Genomic DNA, 21913 nt, shown 5'->3' on the forward strand with positions numbered 1-21913 from the left:
TCAGCTCTCAGCTCCTGCTCCTCATTCGTAATGTTTGAGCTTCTATTTGATGAAAGCGGGTAGCGTTCTCAGCCGTGACCTGAGCTCTCAATGAGGCTAACATGAGGGCCAGCAGCTGTAGAGTTATGTCCTCTTCTCCGGGGCCTGGCGAGTCTGGATCGCCCATGAGGCTTGTCAGGAGCAGATAGGGCTTGTCAGAATCTGCGTTAGCCACAATAGCCTCATTTGCTTGGAGGAAAGTGAGCTTTCCGCTAAGGTTATAGTCCGTCAGCTTCGATTGTTTGGCTCTCTAAGCTTTATTCTGTGTTTTTTCCATGTTTAGGGGTTAGGGTTGGGGTCTCACATCATCTTGCTTCTCAATTTTTGGGGCTTTGTGGGTGAAACTGAGATTTTAAAGGTAAATATCGGTAGAAAAGTGCAACAGTGCTTCTGGTCACACTTATGCCATGTCATTTCAGATACATTTACACAACAGATTTCTCATGTGCATGTAAACACACACCAAAAATCTAAAGTAAAGTAAATTATTGATTGATTATTCAGATTTCTTGGGTCATGTAAATGTGCTCAGTGTTTCATTCTGCCATGTATTCATTGCAGCTCATGTTTTACTTAGGTTATAATTCATTTTCTTCAGTATTCTAGCTCTTTTTCTTAGTTTTTGCAAGGAATTACTCAGACTTTAAAATGTGTGGCTGAAATGTCATTGTCAGACCAGAGTCAAAGTTTGAATTAAATCACAAATGGTGTTGTTGTTTTGTCCCCAGGGAGATTATGGTCAGTCACATAAGTTCTGTGCAGAGGATCAGCATCCACCAGACTTCTACAGCATCGGCAGAACTATCCACGTCAACTTCAAATCCGACGCCTACATGACTGGGAACGGCCTCAGCTTCACCTATCAGATCGCAGGTCAGCTACAGGACAGACCAAGAGACCCTTTTGTGTTTGAAAAGAACAACATTCTACGTTTCAGAATGTGATTTCAATGGAGTGTCACAAAATTTGAAAAGTCAAGTTTGGTTGGGTTTGGCGACCAGAGACATGTAGCTCTAAGCCAGGGGTGTCAAACTCATTTGGGTCGTGGGCCCAACATAACATAAAACATAAAACTATTAGAAATATAAGAAATAAATAGCTTTATAAAGCCTACGCTGTTTTGAAGCAATTACTGGATCGATAAAAAAAATTACAAAACGTTTGTTCTCATAAACTGAAATGTATTTAGAAAAACAAGTGTAATTTCACCAACACTGTGCTTCAGTTTATGTCATTACAACTTCAGAGATGATCTACAGAGATAAACAATTGACTTTATAACAACATAAACTTCTCAAGATCTAAAAAAACATTTAAATGTTCTAACTAACATTTCCACGTCTGTGTAGTTCTCTGTTCACCTGAACTGACTCACCACTAACCTTCTGCTCAAAAGTGCTTCAAGTGCACTTCTCCCTCACAGCTCACACAGCAGTGCAGCAGAGCCCCGTGGGGGAGGGGCAGCTCACACAGCAGTGCAGCAGAGCCCTGTGGGGGAGGGGCGCCCACCGGCGGCATTGTGGGACGTGTAGTTTTAGCGATACAAACGATTACGGATGTAACTACGGTTCTATGAGTCGATTTAAAAATAAATAAATAACAATAATATATATATATATATTTTTTTTTATATAACTTTGAAATGTTTGGCGGGGCAGATTAAAAGGTCAGGCGGGCCAGAGTTTGACACCTATGACCTAAGCCCTGTGCTTAGGGACACAGAATGCTAGAATTGTATAATTGTTAACTTGGCCAATATTTATTTTGGGGCAGCAGTAGCTCAGTGGTGTGTGTGAGTGTGTGTGTGTGTGTGCGTGTGCGTGTGCGTGTGCGTGTGCGTGTGCGTGTGCGTGTGCGTGTGCGTGTGCGCGTGCGCGTGCGCGCGCGTGTGTGTTAGACTTTTAGAATATATAATTTCACAATCAGGGTAAAATAAGGTTTAGGATTAGAGTTAGGTTTAGAAACCACTCGTTTTGTTCAGATTAGAGCTTTGGGACATGGAATGCTGGTTCATGAATCATCTGCTGCAACCCTAACCCTGACCCTGACCCTGACCCTGACCCTAACCCTAACCCTGACCCTAACCCTAACCCTGACCCTGACCCTGACCCTAACCCTGACCCTAACCCTAACCCTGACCCTAACCCTAACCCTGACCCTGACCCTGACCCTGACCCTAACCCTAACCCTGACCCTAACCCTGACCCTGACCCTGACCCTAACCCTGACCCTAACCCTAACCCTGACCCTAACCCTAACCCTGACCCTGACCCTAACCCTGACCCTAACCCTAACCCTGACCCTAACCCTAACCCTGACCCTAACTCTGACCCTAACCCTAACCCTAACTCTGACCCTGACCCTGACCCTAACCCTAACCCTAACCCTAACCCTAACCCTAACTCTGACCCTGACCCTAACTCTGACCCTGACCCTTTACAGAGAGCAGCACAGCTGCTCATGTTGAACAGATATCGTTATATTATATTACCATAGTTTATTTCGGCAACATATGTTTAGGCCTAATTAAAAACCTAAAACATAACCTATTAAATGAATCAAGTCAGCTATGGTATAACATATTATATATTATTATTATTATAACATATTATATACAGCCTAATTCAATTTATTCACAAGCTTGTCAAGCTGAATGGACATAAAGATATAATGAACAGATTTGTCATTGCAGACATTACTGTTTAATACATGATAATTAAGAAGAATAATGTGATCAAATGCAAGTAATGTCTGTTTTGTCAGATTTATGAAGATTTGTCAGTTTTATTTCCATTGTCAATGAACAAAAAATCACGAATATAGGAACTTGTCTTTTGATTCAGTGAAACATAAAACAATGAATAAGTTAAAAAAAGAGAAACAATTTAAATCTACTATGGGATAAAAATAACAATAAGCAATAGGATACAAAATAAGAATAAACATAAGAATAAACATAGGCTCACTTCTGTTCACAAATGTACAGTTGAATTTACAAATGTAGAGCAGAAAGTGAACAGTGAGTGATTAAATAATGGTTAAAGTGACAGTGTTTATGAGTCCAATGGTAGAGGGAAAGAAACTGTTCTCATCTGAGGTTCTGGTCCTCCTGTCTGAGGGGAGTGGCCTCCTGTCTGAGGGGAGTGGCCTCCTGCCTGAGGGGAGTGGCCTCCTGCCTGAGGGGAGTGGCCTCCTGCCTGAGGGGAGTGGCCTCCTGCCTGAGGGGAGTGGCCTCCTGCCTGAGGGGAGTGGCCATCTGCCTGAGGGGAGTGGCCTCCTGCCTGAGGGGAGTGGCCTCCTGCCTGAGGGGAGTGGCCTCCTGCTTGAGGGGAGTGGCCTCCTGCCTGAGGGGAGTGGCCTCCTGCCTGAGGGGAGTGGCCTCCTGCCTGAGGGGAGTGGCCTCCTGCCTGAGGGGAGTGGCCTCCTGCCTGAGGGGAGTGGCCTCCTGCCTGAGGGGAGTGGCCTCCTGCCTGAGGGGAGTGGCCATCTGCCTGAGGGGAGTGGCCTCCTGCCTGAGGGGAGTGGCCTCCTGCCTATGGGGAGTGGCCTCCTGCTTGAGGGGCGTGGCCTCCTGCCTGAGGGGAGTGGCCTCCTGCCTGAGGGGAGTGGCTCAAATAGTCCGTGTCCAGGGTGAGAAGGGTCGGCTGTGATTCGACCCTCACGTCCCAGAGTCCTGGAGACGTACAGGTCCTGCAGAGATGGAAGTCTGCAGCCGAACACCTTCTCAGGATGGTCACTTGCTTCAACATAGTGATGGTCAGTTGTTCTGTGTGTGCAGGCTGCAGCAGGACCTATGACCAGGAGTATGGCTTTCTGAAGAGTCCAGGCTGGCCTAACATCTACCCACACAACCAGGACTGCACCATCATCCTCCGCGCTCCAGCCAACCACGTCATCTCCTTTTTCTTCAACAGCTTTAACATGGAGAACCACCCCCAGTGTTCCTTCGACTACCTGGAGGTACAACGGCTTAGACCAATACTGTAGCACACACCCCTTCTACCAAAACCAGAATCTGAAAAGTTTTATTGCCATTGTCAATGAACAAAAAATCACAATCATAGGAACTCCTGGTGATTCAAGCAACACAAAACAATGAACAATGAATATGTTATAACAACAATAATAACAATTAAAGCCGCAAGCAGCAATGATCGGCCCTCGCCACGCCGCCACGCCGCAAGAGGAGGGGGCGCTAACGCGCCCTAATTGTCCTTTTATTACATCTACTGCTGAATCTGTGACGCTGTCACATTTTCTCCCCTTTGTTTTACATCAAAAAGACATTTTATTTTGAATTCTTGGCAAAATGTGCAGCTTTGCCGCACAGATACCGTGACTCTTTGAATAAAAATGTGGATAACTTTTGATGGTCCACCCCTGAAGATGAGTCTCACCAAATTTCAGGTTAATAGGGCTGACGCCCTGGGAGGAGTTGGTGAAAGTCTAAAGTGTAAACATGTTCAGGCGATTTCCCCATTGGAATAACATGGAAGGTTTCGGTCATCGTTACGGCAAAACCATAACAATTATGACATGGGTCTCATTGACTTTTTTGATGGGGATGCCAAAATTGAGTTGTGTGTCAAATTTCATATAATTTCGCAAAACTAAACATTTAACCTCCATATAAAATCTGTAGGGGGCGCTGTGGCGCCAAATTAATTTATTTCACTTCAAATAGGTTTAGGGCAAAGAGTTTAACAACTGATTCTAATTTGACGCAATTCGGACTTTATCTGCGCAAACGGCAGCAAATTTTAATTTTGGGAGATTTCTGAAATTCTAGCCGTGACAGGTATCAATGTACTTTGGATAACTTTCGATGTCCCACTCCTCAGTAGCATTTTCACCAAATTTCAGCTTTTTAGGGCCAACGCCCTGAGAGGAGTTCGTAAAAGTACGACGTTTGAAAAAACTCCCGAGTCCTGCTTAGCCATTTTTTAACCAATATGGCCGACATTTGGTTGGGCGGACGGCGTTGCCGTAATAATATTTTTTACTTCTCTTGTCACCATCTACCTCTGCGCCAAATTTCATGATTCTACGATCAGATTTTTTTGGGGTCTTTTCCTATCTCTCAATGCATTTTTGGTACATTTGGGGGCGCTGACGCGCCAATTTTTTTATTTTAGAAAAGGGAAATAGCCAGAATGTAGAGGCACGATTTTTAGAGGTGTGCAAATAAAGAGACACCACAGAGACACACACAGTATCAGTTCACTGTCCCACTGATGAAACCACACAAATCAAACCACCAAACCGAAGAAGAAGAAGAAGAAGAAGAAGAAGAAGAAGAAGAAGAAGAAGAAGAAGAAGAAGAAGAAGAAGAAGAAGAAGAAGAAGAAGAAGAAGAAGAAGAAGAAGAAGAAGAAGAAGAAGAAGAAGAAGAAGAAGAAGAAGAAGAAGAAGAAGAAGAAGAAGAAGAAGAAGAAGAAGAAGAAGAAGAAGAAGAATATTCCGATGCAAAAACAATGTTTCCCATTTTTCAAATATCATAAACTATACATTTTCGGAAAGCACTCGCGCTTTCCTACCTCATGGTGTGGGTCCCTGGTCACTGACGGGTACTTTCGTTAATTTTGAGTGGGCTCCGCCCACTTTGTGTTTTTGGCCCTCTATACAGTAATAATGTCCAATTTTTGCATTACATGTTTATATGAACGGAACATGCAAGAGATGGGGAACGTATTCGTGAGCTACTTAGTGCAAATGAGTGCTTTATATGGGGATGAAGACCGCGTTCGTCATCCCAATGTAAAGCGCTCGTTTAGTGCGCACTTTTGTCACGGGCTTCGCCCGTTTACAACGGTAATGTTCCATTTTCCTACTACTAATTAGTCTGCACGGGGCGTGCGTGAGTGAAGGAGTGCGTTAGTGAGTGTTTGGAAGTGGGCGAGCGCTTCGTCGACTTTCGCAGCCGTGCTTCGCACGGCCTTACAGAACTAGTGGGCCTCTCGCCAGCTTGTGGCGCTCGGGCCTAATAAAGATAAGGCTTAAAATGTACCCAGATTTACAGTTGTGCAGATAGTGGAGTGGCTCAAATAGTCCATGTCCAGGGTGAGAAGGGTCAGCAGTGATCCGACCTGCTCGTCCCAGAGTCCTGGAGACGTACAGGTCCTGCAGAGATGGAAGTCTGCAGCCGACCACCTTCTCAGCAGAGGGCGCTGTAGTCTCTGTACCAGGTGCTCAAATGACTTCATGACTCCAGACGTCAGAGCCACAGGTCTGTAGTCATTAAGTCCAGTGATCTGGGGCTTCTTGGGGACAGGGACAATGATGGACGACTTGAAGCTGGGACATGGCATGACTCCAGGAGGTGTTAAAAATGCCAGTGAAGACAGGGGCCACCTCACCTGCGCAGTGTCTTAAGGTGGCAGGAGTGACACCGTCTGGTCCAGCAGCTTTTAGAGGGTTGTATTTGCGGAATAGTCTGTTTACCTCCTGTTTATGAACCAAAACAGACAAAACAAAGATCACCAAAATGCAGAGGCAGCCTTCAGCGACGCCATCTTGGATACCAACACAGAACCTTAGCTTCTATATGGTCGTTTCCAATGATGTACTGTCAGATCAAACTCACATATCACACACACAGATCACACACACACTCACAGATCAAACACACACAAATCAAACACACTGGACAGCAGAGGGCACACTCTAGATCTCATCATTACAAAGGGGGTAAATATTTCAAATGTCAATGTGGTCGATGCTGCTCTGTTTGATCATTTCTGTGTCTTTGACCTGTCTGTTTTTCCCAAACCACCGGTTGGTCCTGCAGCTGTTCAGAGGCTGGTCCTGCAGTTGTTCAGAGGCTGGTCCTGCAGTTGTTCAGAGGCTGGTCCTGCAGCTGTTCAGAGGCTGGTCCTGCAGCTGTTCAGAGGCTGGTCCTGCAGCTGTTCAGAGGCTGGTCCTGCAGTTGTTCAGAGGAGACACATAAATGATGGCACAGGTGCACTGTTTATGGAAATGATAAACTTTGAAAATGTCTGAGATTATGATGAGATTATGTCGCAGACCAAGTGTTAATCATTGTCAATTTGAATCCGGGTCAGACAATTTGCACCCTGTCCTTCTCCAGTCTCATCCCCCTTCCATGTAGCACTGTAACGTGTGGAAGAAAATACCAGGCACAACAGATATATGTAAAATGGCCTCCCATGCTCTCACAAGCAGGTACCCTGATGTGTCCTGACCAAAGACTCGCTCTCTATTCCAGAGAAAGAGTCCAGGGGTCCAGGACGAGATCTTGTGATTTAACATCTTCTGGTCAGAGCAGGGGTGCACGGTGGCAAAGGCGGTTAGCACTCTTGCCTCCCAAGAAGGAGATCATGGGTGCGATTCCCGGACCAGACCAACATCACATGATCTCTATGGGTGGAGTTTGCATGTTCTTCCCGTGTTACCGTGGGTTCTCTCCGGGTTCTCCGGCTCCTCCCACCGTCCAAAGACATGCATGTGTTAGGCAACATTGGTGACTCTAAATTGGCCCTAGTGAATGAATGTGAGAGTGAACTGTCTGTAATGTCTATGTCTCTGTGTTGACCCTGCGACAAGTTGGCCACTGTCCAGGGTGTACCCCGCCTAAGGCCCGAAGTCACCCGCGACCCCAAAAGGGAACAAGCGGTAGAAAATGGTTGGATGGATGGTCAGAGCATTGTCCTCTTTGTAAGCGTCAAACGGCCAGGATGTGAATGCAATCAGATACCACTGTTATTTTGTTCTACTTACCATTTGTTTCAGAGTCAGTAACTTTCCATCTTTCTTTTCGAGAGAGAAGATTGTCTTCTTAAGGTGTCAGGCGGTCAGAAAGTAAATGTAACCAATCCCCTCTGTTCCTTTGCTCTTGTACCTGGACCTGTCTAAGAGCCTGTAACTTTCCCTGCGATGTGGGTCATGTGACCATCTGTTCAAGTGTAAAAGTATATAAAGAATCACTGGGTCAGGACTTGAGACAAGAGAGGGACAGATACGCTTGGATCAGAGACAGATTCACTCAGATTGTACACTGGATTAAACCATTCACCAATGAGAAAAGACAACTGTTCTATTGTTTTTATTGAGAGATTTTTTCCACAACAATGTCTAATAAAAATTTCAAAATATATAATAATAATTAAATGAAGTTAAAGGCTTGAAAAAAAACATGAAAAGTGTAGTATAATTCCAAGACGGTGTTATTTTATTGTTATTAGATATTAGCCATAAACCATGATAACATAGTTGCATTTTGACATTGTCCCACGTCATTGGGACTGGCTCTCCCACAGAGGTCAGAGGTCAGAGGTCAGAGGTCAGTGCAGTTCAACTGCACTGACCTCTGACCTCCTGTTGAAAGTGTCCTGTGGTTTCAGGCGCGTAACGGCAGCACTGCAGACGCTCCGCTCCTGGGAAAGTTCTGCGGCAGCACCGTGCCCAGCCCCATCTTCCCTCAGTCCAACCAGCTGTACCTGCGCTTCAAGTCCGACTACTCCCAGGCGCTGGACGGCTTCGAGGCCACCTGGACCTCCTCGCCCCATGGTCAGCACCTCATCTTTTCATCCAGATTTTCACCGACCTCTTGACATGGATATAGATATAGATACATACGTTTTATTTGACGTACTTGATCAGAGGTGCAAACATTATGAGATGTCCAGTGTCAACAGTGGCAAGTAAACATTACTTTAAAACTTTAAAGCTGTTGTACCTGATTTACTCGAGTAAGTAGGTATTAAAAATTCTTTGTCCTATCAACCAACTTTATATAAGCTTAGGAAGCGGCTTGTCCTTCTCCTTGACCTGATCATCAACCATCGCATTGTTCAGTGAAGTTGGGAAGGAGTAAGGTCATGAGACATGATGCTTCCTTTCATAGCTCCTTTAGCAGAAGAAGCTCATGACATTTCTAACCATCTCCTCATGTCCCGTTGAAGGTGGTTCATGTTGTTTCATAAATCATACAGCGTTCACGTGTAGCACAGCTCTTTATTCAACAACAGCGGTCTCATAACTTGACAGAAGCCAGATTGCTATTACAGCCAATCCGCAATATCCATCTGGAATGGCTCCCGTTGAAATTGTTCGGGAAGAGGAGGAGTTTTAGCCAATCACAGCAGCCAACATTATAGTTTTTGGCTTGTAAGAATAATCCGTATTTGGTACATGTGAGCCCCACATATGTAATAACTCCTCATGATCAAATGTAATGTAATAAACCGTCATGATGATAATATTAATATGATTAGGGCAGATTGGATCGTCCTGGTGAGGGACTAATTAAAATTGTGTCTGGGGCCTGATGGGAAATCACAAAAATCATGACCCTGCACGTGCCACATGCAGAAGTTAGAACTCTGTGAGCTCTCATTTTGAGTGAAGTTGAAACATGGCTCAGAAGTGCCACCTCAAACAACAAATGACATGTGGCCAATGTGAGCCCGGACAATTAAAAAAACGTCAAAGTATGAAAGTAAAAAAAGAATTGTAGCCATATTAGATCAAACCCGAGCGTTTGACCCACAGTTCAACAGCTGAAGCGCTGCAGCTAACCAGCTGCTCATCGATGAGTCTGCAATTATTCTTGTGATTAATCGAGTAGTTGTTTGATTGTTCCAAAACTACTTTTTAAGTTCTACAGAGAATGTTGAAAAGTGTGTGATTCTGTGGTGCTCCATTGGGATCTTCTCTTTCACATTTATTTTTAATATATTTGGTAGAATGACTAGATTGATGCATGAACTAAATAAATCAGTCAAAGGGTTACAATAATCATTGTTAGTGACTAGTGAAAAAAGGGTTTATTTGTGACATGGCATAATGAGTAAAAAATCACTGGACTCCAGTGATTATTATTGAAAAAAGTGGTGAGTTGTTAATCACGGTAAAATTCAACGTCAGGGAAAAAAAATTAAGTCAGCTTAAAAATATCAATATATTTTGAAAAATGACCTGGTGGTGCCCCTTCAAAAATGTAAATACTTTGCACCTATGGGAGATGACTGAAAAACCATTAGGACTTGTCCCTGAGCCTTACAGGGCGGTGCATGTGCTCAGGGGCCCGCGTGGCTGCAGATTAGTCTTAAAATAACTGTCAAAAGTTAATCTAAAATGCACAATGCTAAAAATGACTTTAGCCCTAAATGTCTTTATTCAGCAAGTGGGAATGCGAAGTTATTACATTTGTGGGACATGTTCAAACCACAAGTGTAATAAATCCCGACAAATTACGTTTGTGGGAAATTTGATTATTATGTTTATCAGAGTTATTGTCTTTGAGGGATTGAACCAGGACTTGAACAGGCATATACTTTAGAGACTGAAACTGAAGTGTAAGTGGTTTGACTGACAGCATCTCCACCATCTCCTCCTGTTGATGGCTTGTGTCTCCAGGATGCGGCGGCACGCTCTATGGAGACCATGGTTCCTTCGCCAGTCCCAACTTCCCAGGCACCTACCCCAACGGCACCCACTGTGAGTGGGCCGTGAGCGCCCCAAGAGGCCGGGTTGTCACAGTCACCTTTGCCCAGATCAGTATAGATGACGAGGGCTCTTGTGAGAGGAACTACCTGAAGCTGTATGACGGTCCGGATGTCTCTTCTCCTCTGGTCGGAGCGCATTGTGGAACGGTGAGGTTTCAATAACTCAAGCCCACACACTTTTCTTTTCTTTTTTTGTTTTACTTTCCAATCCAGGCTTGGGTAGCACTGGCTATTCTGGGAGTGATCACATCAAAGCATGATCACTCGGAAGATGAAATAAGATGAAAAAGGCATTTCTGGCTAGCTCCGCCACCACATGATGACAAAAGTGTGCATGGGATTAGTTAGTCATATGTCGGCTAGAGGAAAACTCAACTCTATCCTGGTTTTAGAGCAGAACAAGAAGTAGAGCAGTGTTAGAGCAGAGCTAGAGAAGAGGAAGAGCTTGAGCAAGAGCTATAGCAGAGCTAGGGCTAGAGTTAAAGCTAGAGCGGAGCTAGAACTAGAGCTAGAGCAGAGCTAGAGCTAAAGCTAAAGCTAGAACTAGAGCTAGAGCGGACTTAGAGCTAGAGCAGAGATAGAGCTAGAGTTAGAGCAGAGCTAGAGCTAAAGCTAAAGCTAAAGCTAGAGCTAGAGCGGACTTAGAGCTAGAGCAGAGATAGAGCTGGAGTTAGAGCAGAGCTAGAGCTAAAGCTAAAGCTAAAGCTAAAGCTAAAGCTAGAGCTAGAGCAGAGATAGAGCTAGACTTAGGGCTAGAGCTATTATTTATTTATTTAGTTGGGACATTGCACAATGAATATATTGGTCGTTAGAGCTAGACTAGAGCTAGAGTTAGAGCTAGACTAGAGATAGAGTTAGAGCTAGACTAGAGATAGAGCCGGGATGGAGCGGAGCTGGTCCTCAGTCCAACTCTTGTGCAGCAGGAACACAACATGAATCATAAACATGGAGAATATGGAAGCGTAAAGTGACATTATTTGTCATTGGAATCTTGTCAAATACAAAATACTACAGAAAACACAAGATCACGTGATAAAATGATACAATGCAATTAAACAATTCTCCCTGGGAAATGTGTCTTCTGCTTATATTATTATTAGAAAAGTCTTTTGATGTTGTTACGGCAGTTTCCTGTAAACAATGATCAAGTAAAGAGTAACCAGGCAATAACTTGAAGCAGAAACAGAGTCTCTCGGTCTCTCTCAAAAGGTGGAAGTTTATTCACGTGCACAGTGGATAAACACCCTCACTTTCCCTAAGACAAGTTCGTTCTGTCCCTACCTAACTTTACAATTTACAAAGTACACCTTTTATAGGTGGTAACAAACATAACATAATCACAACCCAAATCAGCTCAAAAAGAGATAGACCAGACTATCACGTCTGTGACGGTTCCATCTCTTCAGAGGTTTAATCAAAGACCATTTCCACACTGAATCCGGTCCTGACGCATTAATTGATGATTAAGAGGCGCCGGACAGTAGATATTCAGTATAATCAGGACCTCATATTCTTATCCCATCTGCACACAGGAGAACAACAAAGATATTAATTCCGTGACATGTCATGGCCTAAAACAACATTAGAATGACATGACATGACCCATTTTCTGCCATTACAATGTGAAGTCTGTTAAATATAAAGAGTCTTAGGGTCCAGTCACCTCCATTCTACAAAGGATGAGTCTGGTATGAGTGGTCTGCTGCCCTCTGCTGGTCTCTGCTGCCCTCTGCTGGTCTCTGCTGCCCTCTGCTGCCCTCTGCTGGTCTCTGCTGCCCTCTGCTGGTCTCTGCTGCCCTCTGCTGGTCTCTGCTGGTCTCTGCTGGTCTCTGCTGCCCTCTGCTGCCCTCTGCTGGTCTCTGCTGGTCTCTGCTGCCCTCTGCTGCCCTCTGCTGGTCTCTGCTGGTCTCTGCTGCCCTCTGCTGGTCTCTGCTGGTCTCTGCTGCCCTCTGCTGGTCTCTGCTGGTCTCTGCTGCTGGTCTCTGCTGGTCTCTGCTGCCCTCTGCTGCCCTCTGCTGGTCTCTGCTGCCCTCTGCTGCCCTCTGCTGCCCTCTGCTGGTCTCTGCTGGTCTCTGCTGCCCTCTGCTGCCCTCTGCTGGTCTCTGCTGGTCTCTGCTGGTTTGATTTGTGTGGTTTCATCAGTGGGACAGTGAACTGATACTGTGTGTGTGTCTCTGTGGTGTCTCCGTGGTGTCTCTGTGGTGTCTCTGTGGTGTCTCTGTGGTGTCTCTGTGGTGTCTCTGTGGTCTCTGTGGTGTCTCCGTGGTGTCTCTGTGGTGTCTCTGTGGTGTCTCTGTGGTCTCTGTGGTGTCTCCGTGGTGTCTCTGTGGTGTCTCTGTGGTGATGTGTTGCAGGAGACAAACATTGCTCCGTACACGTCCTCGTCTCACCGGGTCTTCGTGGTGTTGGAGGCCCAGTCTGCGGTGCTGCCTTCAGGGTTCAGACTCACCTGGAGCAGCTGAACCATGACACTCGCACTATGATTCACAGACTTGTTTTATTTTGTGATAATAAGTAATCATACATTTGTATAAAATGTGATTCTAATCCGAAGCTATCATGTTTTATTCATATAAATGCTTGTATATTATTTTGTACATGTGTAAAGCATAAAGTACTGAATACAAATTGAGTTGTATTGTTATGTTCTCATGATTTAAATAAATACTTTGAAACCAGTCACTGTAGTACCTCATTTGTCCAGGAGGGTCCGGACACTGTTTTCCAGATGACCACAACTGAACCTTTTGCTACTATAAATCAATCAACATAATCACTTTCTAAAATAAGGCCCGACTGCGTAACTCTTTATCCCAAATAAAGGCATATTGTGGATGGTTTTGTTTCACTTACAATAAAACATATGAGCAGGCTTGCATCTCCACAAACCTGACTCGTCCTTGGCCTGCTTTTTCCATGGACATGTTCCTTTGGCTGTAATATTCCACAGTATCAAACTACCTCCATGGAGAATATTCTGAAGTATGTTTCCATAGACTCATGCAGGTGACTCCAGAAAGTTCCACAGTGTCACTTTAACCAAGGCATGACCTCTTTATTATCTTATCATTATATTACTAAAGCTATTTCCCAATTTTTGTGGAGCTCAAGTTTTTCCCATTTCCACTTTGGTAAATTTGGGTTCCAAAATGTGTGACACAAACATAGTGTTACAAATATATTTTAAATACAATGGTTAGTAGGTTCCATATGTATTAATGTCAAATGATTATTTCCAAACCTTTTATGTTTGGATAGAGAATATGTGTGATTAAAGTGGCCTCCCGCCTCTGACATCAGAGACATTTGCTCCACTGCTGCCAACATTTGCCCAATAAAAAAATCACAATTTTCACCCACATAAACAAACAGAGCTGGACCGTAGCCTCAAACATACTGCCTCACAAGCTAACTAGGCTAACATGGCTAACAGGCCCAGCTCTCCCGAAAGCCGTCCCCCTGCTGCTGAGCCGAGCGCCATCCTCGCTGTGGACTCTCCAGGAAGAAGAGGACATAACTTTACAACAGGTGGCCTTTATTTTGCGTGAAATGCATAACGTGGCGTCATTGAGAGCTGAGGTCAGAGCGGTGAACTACAGAGCCCAACTCAACTGGTCCTGCAGCTGTTCAGAGGCTGGTCCTGCAGCTGTTCAGAGGCTGGTCCTGCAGCTGCTCAGAAGCTGGTCCTGCAGCTGTTCAGAGGCTGGTCCTGCAGCTGGTCAGAGGCTGGTCCTGCAGCTGTTCAGAGGCTGGTTCTGCAGTTGTTCAGAAGCTGGTCCTGCAGCTGTTCAGAAGCTGGTCCTGCAGCTGTTCAGAGGCTGGTCCTGCAGCTGTTCAGAGGCTGGTCCTGCAGCTGTTCAGAGGCTGGTCCTGCAGTTGTTCAGAGGCTGGTCCTGCAGCTGTTCAGAGGCTGGTCCTGCAGCTGTTCAGAGGCTGGTCCTGCAGTTGTTCAGAGGCTGGTCCTGCAGCTGTTCAGAGGCTGGTCCTGCAGCTGTTCAGAGGCTGGTCCTGCAGCTGTTCAGAGGCTGGTCCTGCAGCTGTTCAGAGGCTAGTCCTGCAGCTGTTCAGAGGCTGGTCCTGCAGCTGTTCAGAGGCTGGTCCTGCAGTTGTTCAGAGGAGACACATAAATGATGGCACAGGTGCACTGTTTATGGAAATGATAAACTTTGAAAATGTCTCATGTTCTAATGCAGTGATTCTTAACCTGGGTTCAATGGAACCCCAGGGGTTCGGCGGAGGTCAAGTCACACATCAGACTCATATGACTGGTGACACGCCCCGCTTGGACACGCCCCGCTTGGACACGCCCCGCTTGTCCTGCCTGTGCTGCAGGGAATTTGGTGCTCAGTAGTCGACTTGTGACTGTCGTGATGTACGTCCTGTGATTTCTTTCTTCATATTTTAAGGCAAGGCAAGTTTATTTGTAGAGCACATTTCATACACAGGGCAATTCAAAGTGCTTCACACAACAGGAAAAATGCATTCAAATCACAAAGAAATTACAGAAACAGAAATACAATAAAATTAACTAAATAATTTTTTTATAAAAAAACACCTTCCACAAAGGGTATCGTGTTTTTGGAGTCCAACTCCTTTTAAATCAATCCAACTGATTGTCTAAACTAATGAAATCACAAACAAAAGAGAAGAGTGCAAAGAAAAATCCTTTATGCGCAGCTGAACAAAACCGTTTTTAGCTTAGATTTGAACATTGTCAGAGTAGAAGCCTGTCTCACATCTTCAGGAAGAATGTTCCAGATTTTAGCTGCATAAAACTGAAACACAGATTCTCCATGTTTAGTCCTGACTCTGGCACCAGCAGGAGGCTGGTCCATGTTTAGTCCTGACTCTGGCACCAGCAGGAGGCCGGTCCATGTTTAGTCCTGACTCTGGCACCAGCAGGAGGCCGGTCCATGTTTAGTCCTGACTCTGGCACCAGCAGGAGGCCGGTCCATGTTTAGTCCTGACTCTGGCACCAGCAGGAGGCCGGTCCATGTTTAGTCCTGACTCTGGCACCAGCAGGAGGCCGGTCCATGTTTAGTCCTGACTCTGGCACCAGCAGGAGGCCGGTCCATGTTTAGTCCTGACTCTGGCACCAGCAGGAGGCCGGTCCATGTTTAGTCCTGACTCTGGCACCAGCAAGAGGCCGGCCCCTGAGAACAGGACTAATGTGATGGTACTTCCTGGTTCTGGTCAGGACCCGAGCAGCAGCGTTCTGGATGTACTGCAGCTGTTTTACAGCTCGTTTGGAGAGACCAGTGAGCGGCCGTTACAGTCTAATCTACTGGAGACAAACACATGGATAAGTCTCTCCAAGTCTGGTTTAGACACTATATTTTTGATTTTGTCAATGTTTTTTAGATGGTAAAAAGCTGCTGATGTTATTGATTTGATGTGTTAAAGTTCAAGTAGCACTCCACAGGTCAGGGTCATGTGGTCTGAGACACAGCTACCAATTTCAACAAAGTACTTCCTGTCTTCCAGATAGGACCTTAACCAGTTTAGGGCGGGGCCAGTGATGCCCACCCAGTCCTCTAGTCTCTGTAAGAGGATCCCATGATCGACAGTGTCAAAAGCAGCATCAGATCTAACTTTAAGGCTCTAAGGCTTTGCCCGTGTCAGTGTTCAGGAGGATGTCATTTGTCACCATGACAACAGCAGTCTCAGTCACCATGACAACAGCAGTCTCAGTCACCATGACAACAGCAGTCTCAGTGTGATGAGGTCTAAAACCTGACTGAAAAACATCAAATGAGTTGTTTATTAAGAGGAAATCTGTGACTGTTGTAAACGACCTTTTCAAGGACTTTGCCCCAAAATGTCAGATTAGAGATGGACCGGTCATGACTAAGGACTGCAGCATCAAGACTGCTCTTCTTCAGGAGAGGCTTTATGACCACTCCCCCTGACCCCTGACCCCTGCTCTTCTTTAGGAGAGGCTTTATGACTGCAGTTTTCAAAGACATTGGGAATGTTCCAGATTGAAGCGACATGTTAACTATGTGAGTCAATGGTGCTAACAAACTGTTCAGCACAGACTTTAGAAATCTGGAGGGCCACACATGGAGGCAGCTGTAGATGAACTCAGACTGGTGATCTCATGGACAGTTTTATCAGTTACAGGTGCAAAGCTCTAGTGTCTAGGTTGTTTTAGGGTTATTTTTTGCATCGTGGGATTTATAGCATTTTTAATGCCCTGAACTTTGTCATTTAAGAATAATGCAAACTCATTACACTTGATGTGGAAATGAGTTCTAACGGCAGCTGAGCAGGAGGGTTTGTTCATCTGTTTACTGTGGCAAACAGGACACGCGAGTTGTTACTGCAGCTTCCAATTATTTCAGAGAAATATCTTTCCCTAGTTCTACATAAGATTAGGTTGTACATGTTCAACTTCTCTTTGTAAATCTCTTTTTGAACCTGGAGCTTTGACTTGCGCCATTTCCGTTCGGCCCTGCGGCACTCCCTTTTCTGTGCCCTGACCCAATCATCATGTCTCCATGGCAACTTCTGCTTATTTTTAACCATTTTAGCCTTCATAGGGGCGATGGTATCCAGAACATTCAAAACACTAGATGTAACAGAGTTCAACAAATCATTTACATTAGAACATGAGACATTTACAAAGTTTATCATTTCCATTAACAGTGCACCTGTGCCATCATTTATGTGTCTCCGCTGAACAGTTGCAGGACCAGCCTCTGAACAGCTGCAGGACCAGCCTCTGAACAGCTGCAGGACCAGCCTCTGAACAGCTACAGGACCAACCGGTGGTTTGGGAAAAACAGACAGGTCAAAGACACAGAAATGATCAGACAGAGCAGCATCGACCACATTGACATTTGAAATATTTACCCCTTTGTAATTATGAGATCTAGAGTGAGCCCTCTGCTGTGGGTGGGGCCTCTCTGCTGTGGGTGGGGCCACTCTGCTGTGGGTGGGGCCTCTCACATGCTGAGTAAGACTGAAGGTTTCAAGGACAAGCTCTTTAGCGTTTCTGTCACAAATATTATCAACATGCACATTGAAATCACCTGTAATGACCAAACCATCAAAGTCTGTGCATATGACTGAAAGCATCTCAGTAAAATCATCAATAAAACGTTGGCAGTGCTGGGGAGGCTTGTATAAAACAATGAAGAGAACGGATGGAGACCGTTTTAGCTCCATTTTAAAGGATACATACTCAAATGATGAAAACACCCCAAAAGACAAACTGCGGGTAATTATTTCATCTCTAAAGATAGCACAGACTCCACCCCCTTTTTTGTTTTCTCGTGTTTCAGATTCAAACTTAAAGTTGGGTGGAGCAGATTCTATCAGAACTACATTTCCTGTGTTTTTGTCAAGCCATGTTTCAGTTAAAAACATAAAATCAAGATCATAAGAAGAAATAAAATTATTAAATTAAGAGTGATTTGTGACATAAGGATCTGACATTTAGCACAGCAAGTTTCAGACTAGTTTCAGTGGGACTGGGCTTTATCTTTTCACAGGGAATATGAATCACATTTCTCAGATTGGGCAGCCTGACTCGCATTTTGTTTTTCCATCTGTGTGATGATGTGACTACAGAAATAGCACTAGGGGGGGCTCTTTTTACATAGGGCCCCGGGTTGGTTTGATTTCTAATATGACAATAAGTCCCGGCAACGCTGAGACCCAGTGCATCCTAGCTATGGGAGATACCAGGTGAAAGGTGAGGTTGGATGGGTGGTGGGGCTTTTGTTGGTGTAGTCGGCTTGTGCAGGGAAGAGTTGATAAGTATTGACATAGCCCTTGCTATATTGGGCGTGAGTGGAGCCATCTTAATGCCTGATTTGATCAGATATTCAAAATGGCTGGGAAGGCCCCTGGGTGAGGGTGGAGATGAGAAGGCCCCTGGGTGAGGGTGGAGATGAGAAGGAGAATGAGGAATCTGTAGTGGGAGTAGATGTTGCAGGGGGGACCCAGGGATGATCTGAAGGCAGGGGCGATGACAGGGATGTTGTCGAGCCTGTCACAGATGGGTCCGAGGCCTTTGAAGATTGTTGTGGTGCTGTTGCAGATGAGTCCTTCGCTGGATGCGGTGGAGGTGAATGTGGAGCACCTGGAGCTGAATCCTTTGCTGGTGGTGGTGGAGCGGCTGCTGATGAATCCTTTGGTGGAGGCTGAGGTTGTGGTGCTTTTGATGTTGAAACACTGGCTCGGTCTCTGGCTGATGGAGCAGGATTTATTCGCTTTTTCCTCTCTTCTCTAACTATCTGCTCAGGACCCTGTCCAGGCCCAGTCCAATGTCTCGTGGAGCAGGTTCTCTGTCAGCACCCTCACTCCACCTCTGCACCCTCACTCCACCTCTGCACCCTCACTCCACCTCTGCACCCTCACTCCACCTCTGCACCCTCACTCCACCTCTGCTCCCTCACTCCACCTCTGCACCCTCACTCCACCTCTAGGTGCACACTCTTTGGACAGCCATGTGTTCAGCTGAAGCAGCTAAACTTGTTTATCCTCCTGTCGATGTTTGGAAGAGGTCCACTTATGAATGTTTTGATTTCCACTTTATCAAGCATGTCGAATCACTTCAAGAAGTCTCTTTTCAAAACTTCAGTCTGTTCTCGCCGCATGTCGACTGCACCACGTGCACAATCAGCTGTTTAGCTCCTCCATGCTTAGCCATAATATTTGGAAGGAGTGACGTTATCTCAGAAACAGTGGCGCTTGGAAAAGAATGTGTGTTTATCTTTTCATGCGTCACGTGACTTATCGCCCCGTCTCCAACCAAAACAATCTGAGTGACCTTGGCTCCTGGCACAGATCCTCCTCGCTGTATTTTGGCCACGTCATCTCCCATTTTTTCATTTAATTCCGTCTCTCAAAGTGGTAAAAATCTGTTGGTGAGCTGTATTTTAGGTGACTTTCCGTTAGCTTTGTATCGTTTAGGCTTTGCCCCAAGTTTGATCCAAGAAACAGCCTGGTCTTTCTGGTTTTTAGACAGTTTTGGAAACGACACAGAGTCACTGGTTGAAAGAAGCAGTTTTTCTTGTAAAAAGTGTGCTCTTTTTACCGTCGGTTGACACAGGAATGGTATCGTGAAGAACTTTTTCAGATTCCAAAACAAATATCCCTGTTTTCAGCTCATTCATTTCTTGTTGATATTTCCTCAGCGTTCACAGTCTTTTTCCCTTCTTCTCCCGGACATGTCGCTGGCGTCAGATATGTCGTTAAAACTGGAAAAATGTTCTTAAAATCCTTGGTTTACTTGAAAAAGTCATAAGAAAAAATGTTTGGACGACAAAAACTGATTAAAAAGCAAAATAAATAAGGAAAGCAGCGATAGCTGGAGCGAGCAGGAAAGTGTGTGCACTCTTCGGAAGCAGGAATTTTCGACTGAATCAAAGACTTTCTGGGCAAAGTATTTGTGTGGCTGAGCTCTTGTTTTTGCCAATGGTATTACTCGTGTACTTTGTGTACTTGTGTACTTTAATTGATGAGAAATAACTCCCACGGGACTCCGATGTAACAAATAGTGAACAAAGTTGAATCCACAGTTTTGTGACATTTATAATCAAATACAGCTGTTAAAAATAGAATACTACGGTAAGAAAACCATTTGGCTCTTGAATTCTGCGCCATGTCTCCTGCGCTCCTGGCCACGCCCCCTGAGTGCTACATCTCTTAAAGTGACAGTAACATATTTACAACAGGAGGCAAACGACTACAAATAAATTCTACAAATAAAACAAATGTAATCAAATGAATTTAGTTTATTTAAACAACCAAATTATTGATCTTAGACACATAAAATTACACATTTATAACAAAATATAAACACTGTAGATGTCCATACGAACTTATATTCAAACTTAACTTGGCTCTGACAGTCTTGGAACCAGCTGCACCTAAAAGGGCCAAAAGGACAAGGCCAGAGTCCCAACAGTAGAGCCTGTATCAAAGCCCTCCTTTCTGGGCTAAGACTGGGCACCAGTCTGGCCCCAAAAGGGCCAAAAGATCAGCCTCTGGGGCCATTTCCCTTGTCCTTTTCTATAACTACTATAATATAATATATTTGAGAGCGATCCTTTGTCGAGGATGCTGGACATAAAAATGAAGAAAAGGAACAGACTTTGTTGTGAAAATGACATGAGAGTGGCACTTGCCACGGTGAAGGTGCATTTCTGAACCGTCTCTGAAAGACAACTGCAGAAATCACTGATTTGCAGTCAATATTCATGATTATGTTTTTGTGTGAAAATGTTTCACTCGGTGATGTTGATGCACGGTTCATTTTGTGCAACAGTAAAATATATACGTATATAATATATATGTTTTGAATTTGAAAAAATCATATTTTATCTTTTCAATTAAGAAGGATTCAGTGAATGCGCTTCTGAAACTGGAGGAGTTCAGAACCTCCAAAAAGGTTACACACACACACACACACACACACACACACGCTCTGAAGTTTATAGATTGTTGTCCCTCTAATATAATATATATATATATATATATATATATATATATATATATATATACACACACATACTCATACATACTCATATGTACACGACGTAGCCCATGATCCTGTCTTTCCCCAGCACAATTTCTCTGGTGCATCTCAGTTCCCAGGGGCCTCTTTAAACATGTGGTAATGGGGAGACTGGACACATTTATGGGGTCAATCTGCTAATACAGAGACCAGAGCAATAGGTCACTGCACATCAGCACGAGTCACATTCACTCAGCACGAGTCACATTCACTGCACATCAGCACGAGTCACATTCACTGCACATCAGCACGAGTCACATTCACTGCACATCAGCACGAGTCACATTCACTCAGCACGAGTCACATTCACTGCACATCAGCACGAGTCACATTCACTGCACATCAGCACGAGTCACATTCACTGCACATCAGCACGAGTCACATTCACTGCACATCAGCACGAGTCACATTAACTGCACATCAGCACGAGTCACATTCACTGCACATCAGCACGAGTCACATTCACTGCACATCAGCACGAGTCACACTCACTGCACATCAGCACGAGTCACATTCACTGCACATCAGCACGAGTCACATTCACTGCACATCAGCACGAGTCACATTAACTGCACATCAGCACGAGTCACATTCACTGCACATCAGCACGAGTCACACTCACTGCACATCAGCACGAGTCACACTCACTGCACATCAGCACGAGTCACATTCACTGCACATCAGCACGAGTCACATTCACTGCAATCAGCACGAGTCACATTCACTGCAATCAGCACGAGTCACATTAACTGCACATCAGCACGAGTCACATTCACTGCAATCAGCACGAGTCACATTCACTGCACATCAGCACGAGTCACATTCACTGCAATCAGCACGAGTCACATTCACTGCACATCAGCACGAGTCACATTCACTC

General features: G+C 44.9%; 1 protein-coding gene across 1 annotated transcript in view; it reads left to right on the plus strand.

Annotated features, from left to right (window-relative positions):
- cubn (cubilin (intrinsic factor-cobalamin receptor)) overlaps positions 1–12978 on the plus strand; it is a 277880-nt gene extending 264902 nt beyond the window's left edge. Inside the window, exons 64-68 of the mRNA XM_072451238.1 lie at positions 768–912; positions 3818–3999; positions 8400–8565; positions 10417–10652; positions 12860–12978. Of these exons, the coding sequence (XP_072307339.1) occupies positions 768–912; positions 3818–3999; positions 8400–8565; positions 10417–10652; positions 12860–12967 (837 nt within the window). The 3' untranslated portion in view covers positions 12968–12978. The remainder of the gene's footprint in view (positions 1–767; positions 913–3817; positions 4000–8399; positions 8566–10416; positions 10653–12859) is intronic.
- Positions 12979–21913: the final 8935 nt, after the last annotated feature.

The sequence above is a fragment of the Eucyclogobius newberryi genome, unplaced genomic scaffold (assembly GCF_026437365.1).
Source record: "Eucyclogobius newberryi isolate DKJ021-1_F unplaced genomic scaffold, fEucNew1.0.hap1 SCAF_18, whole genome shotgun sequence".
In the NCBI taxonomy this organism is placed as follows: Eukaryota; Metazoa; Chordata; class Actinopteri; order Gobiiformes; family Gobiidae; genus Eucyclogobius; species Eucyclogobius newberryi.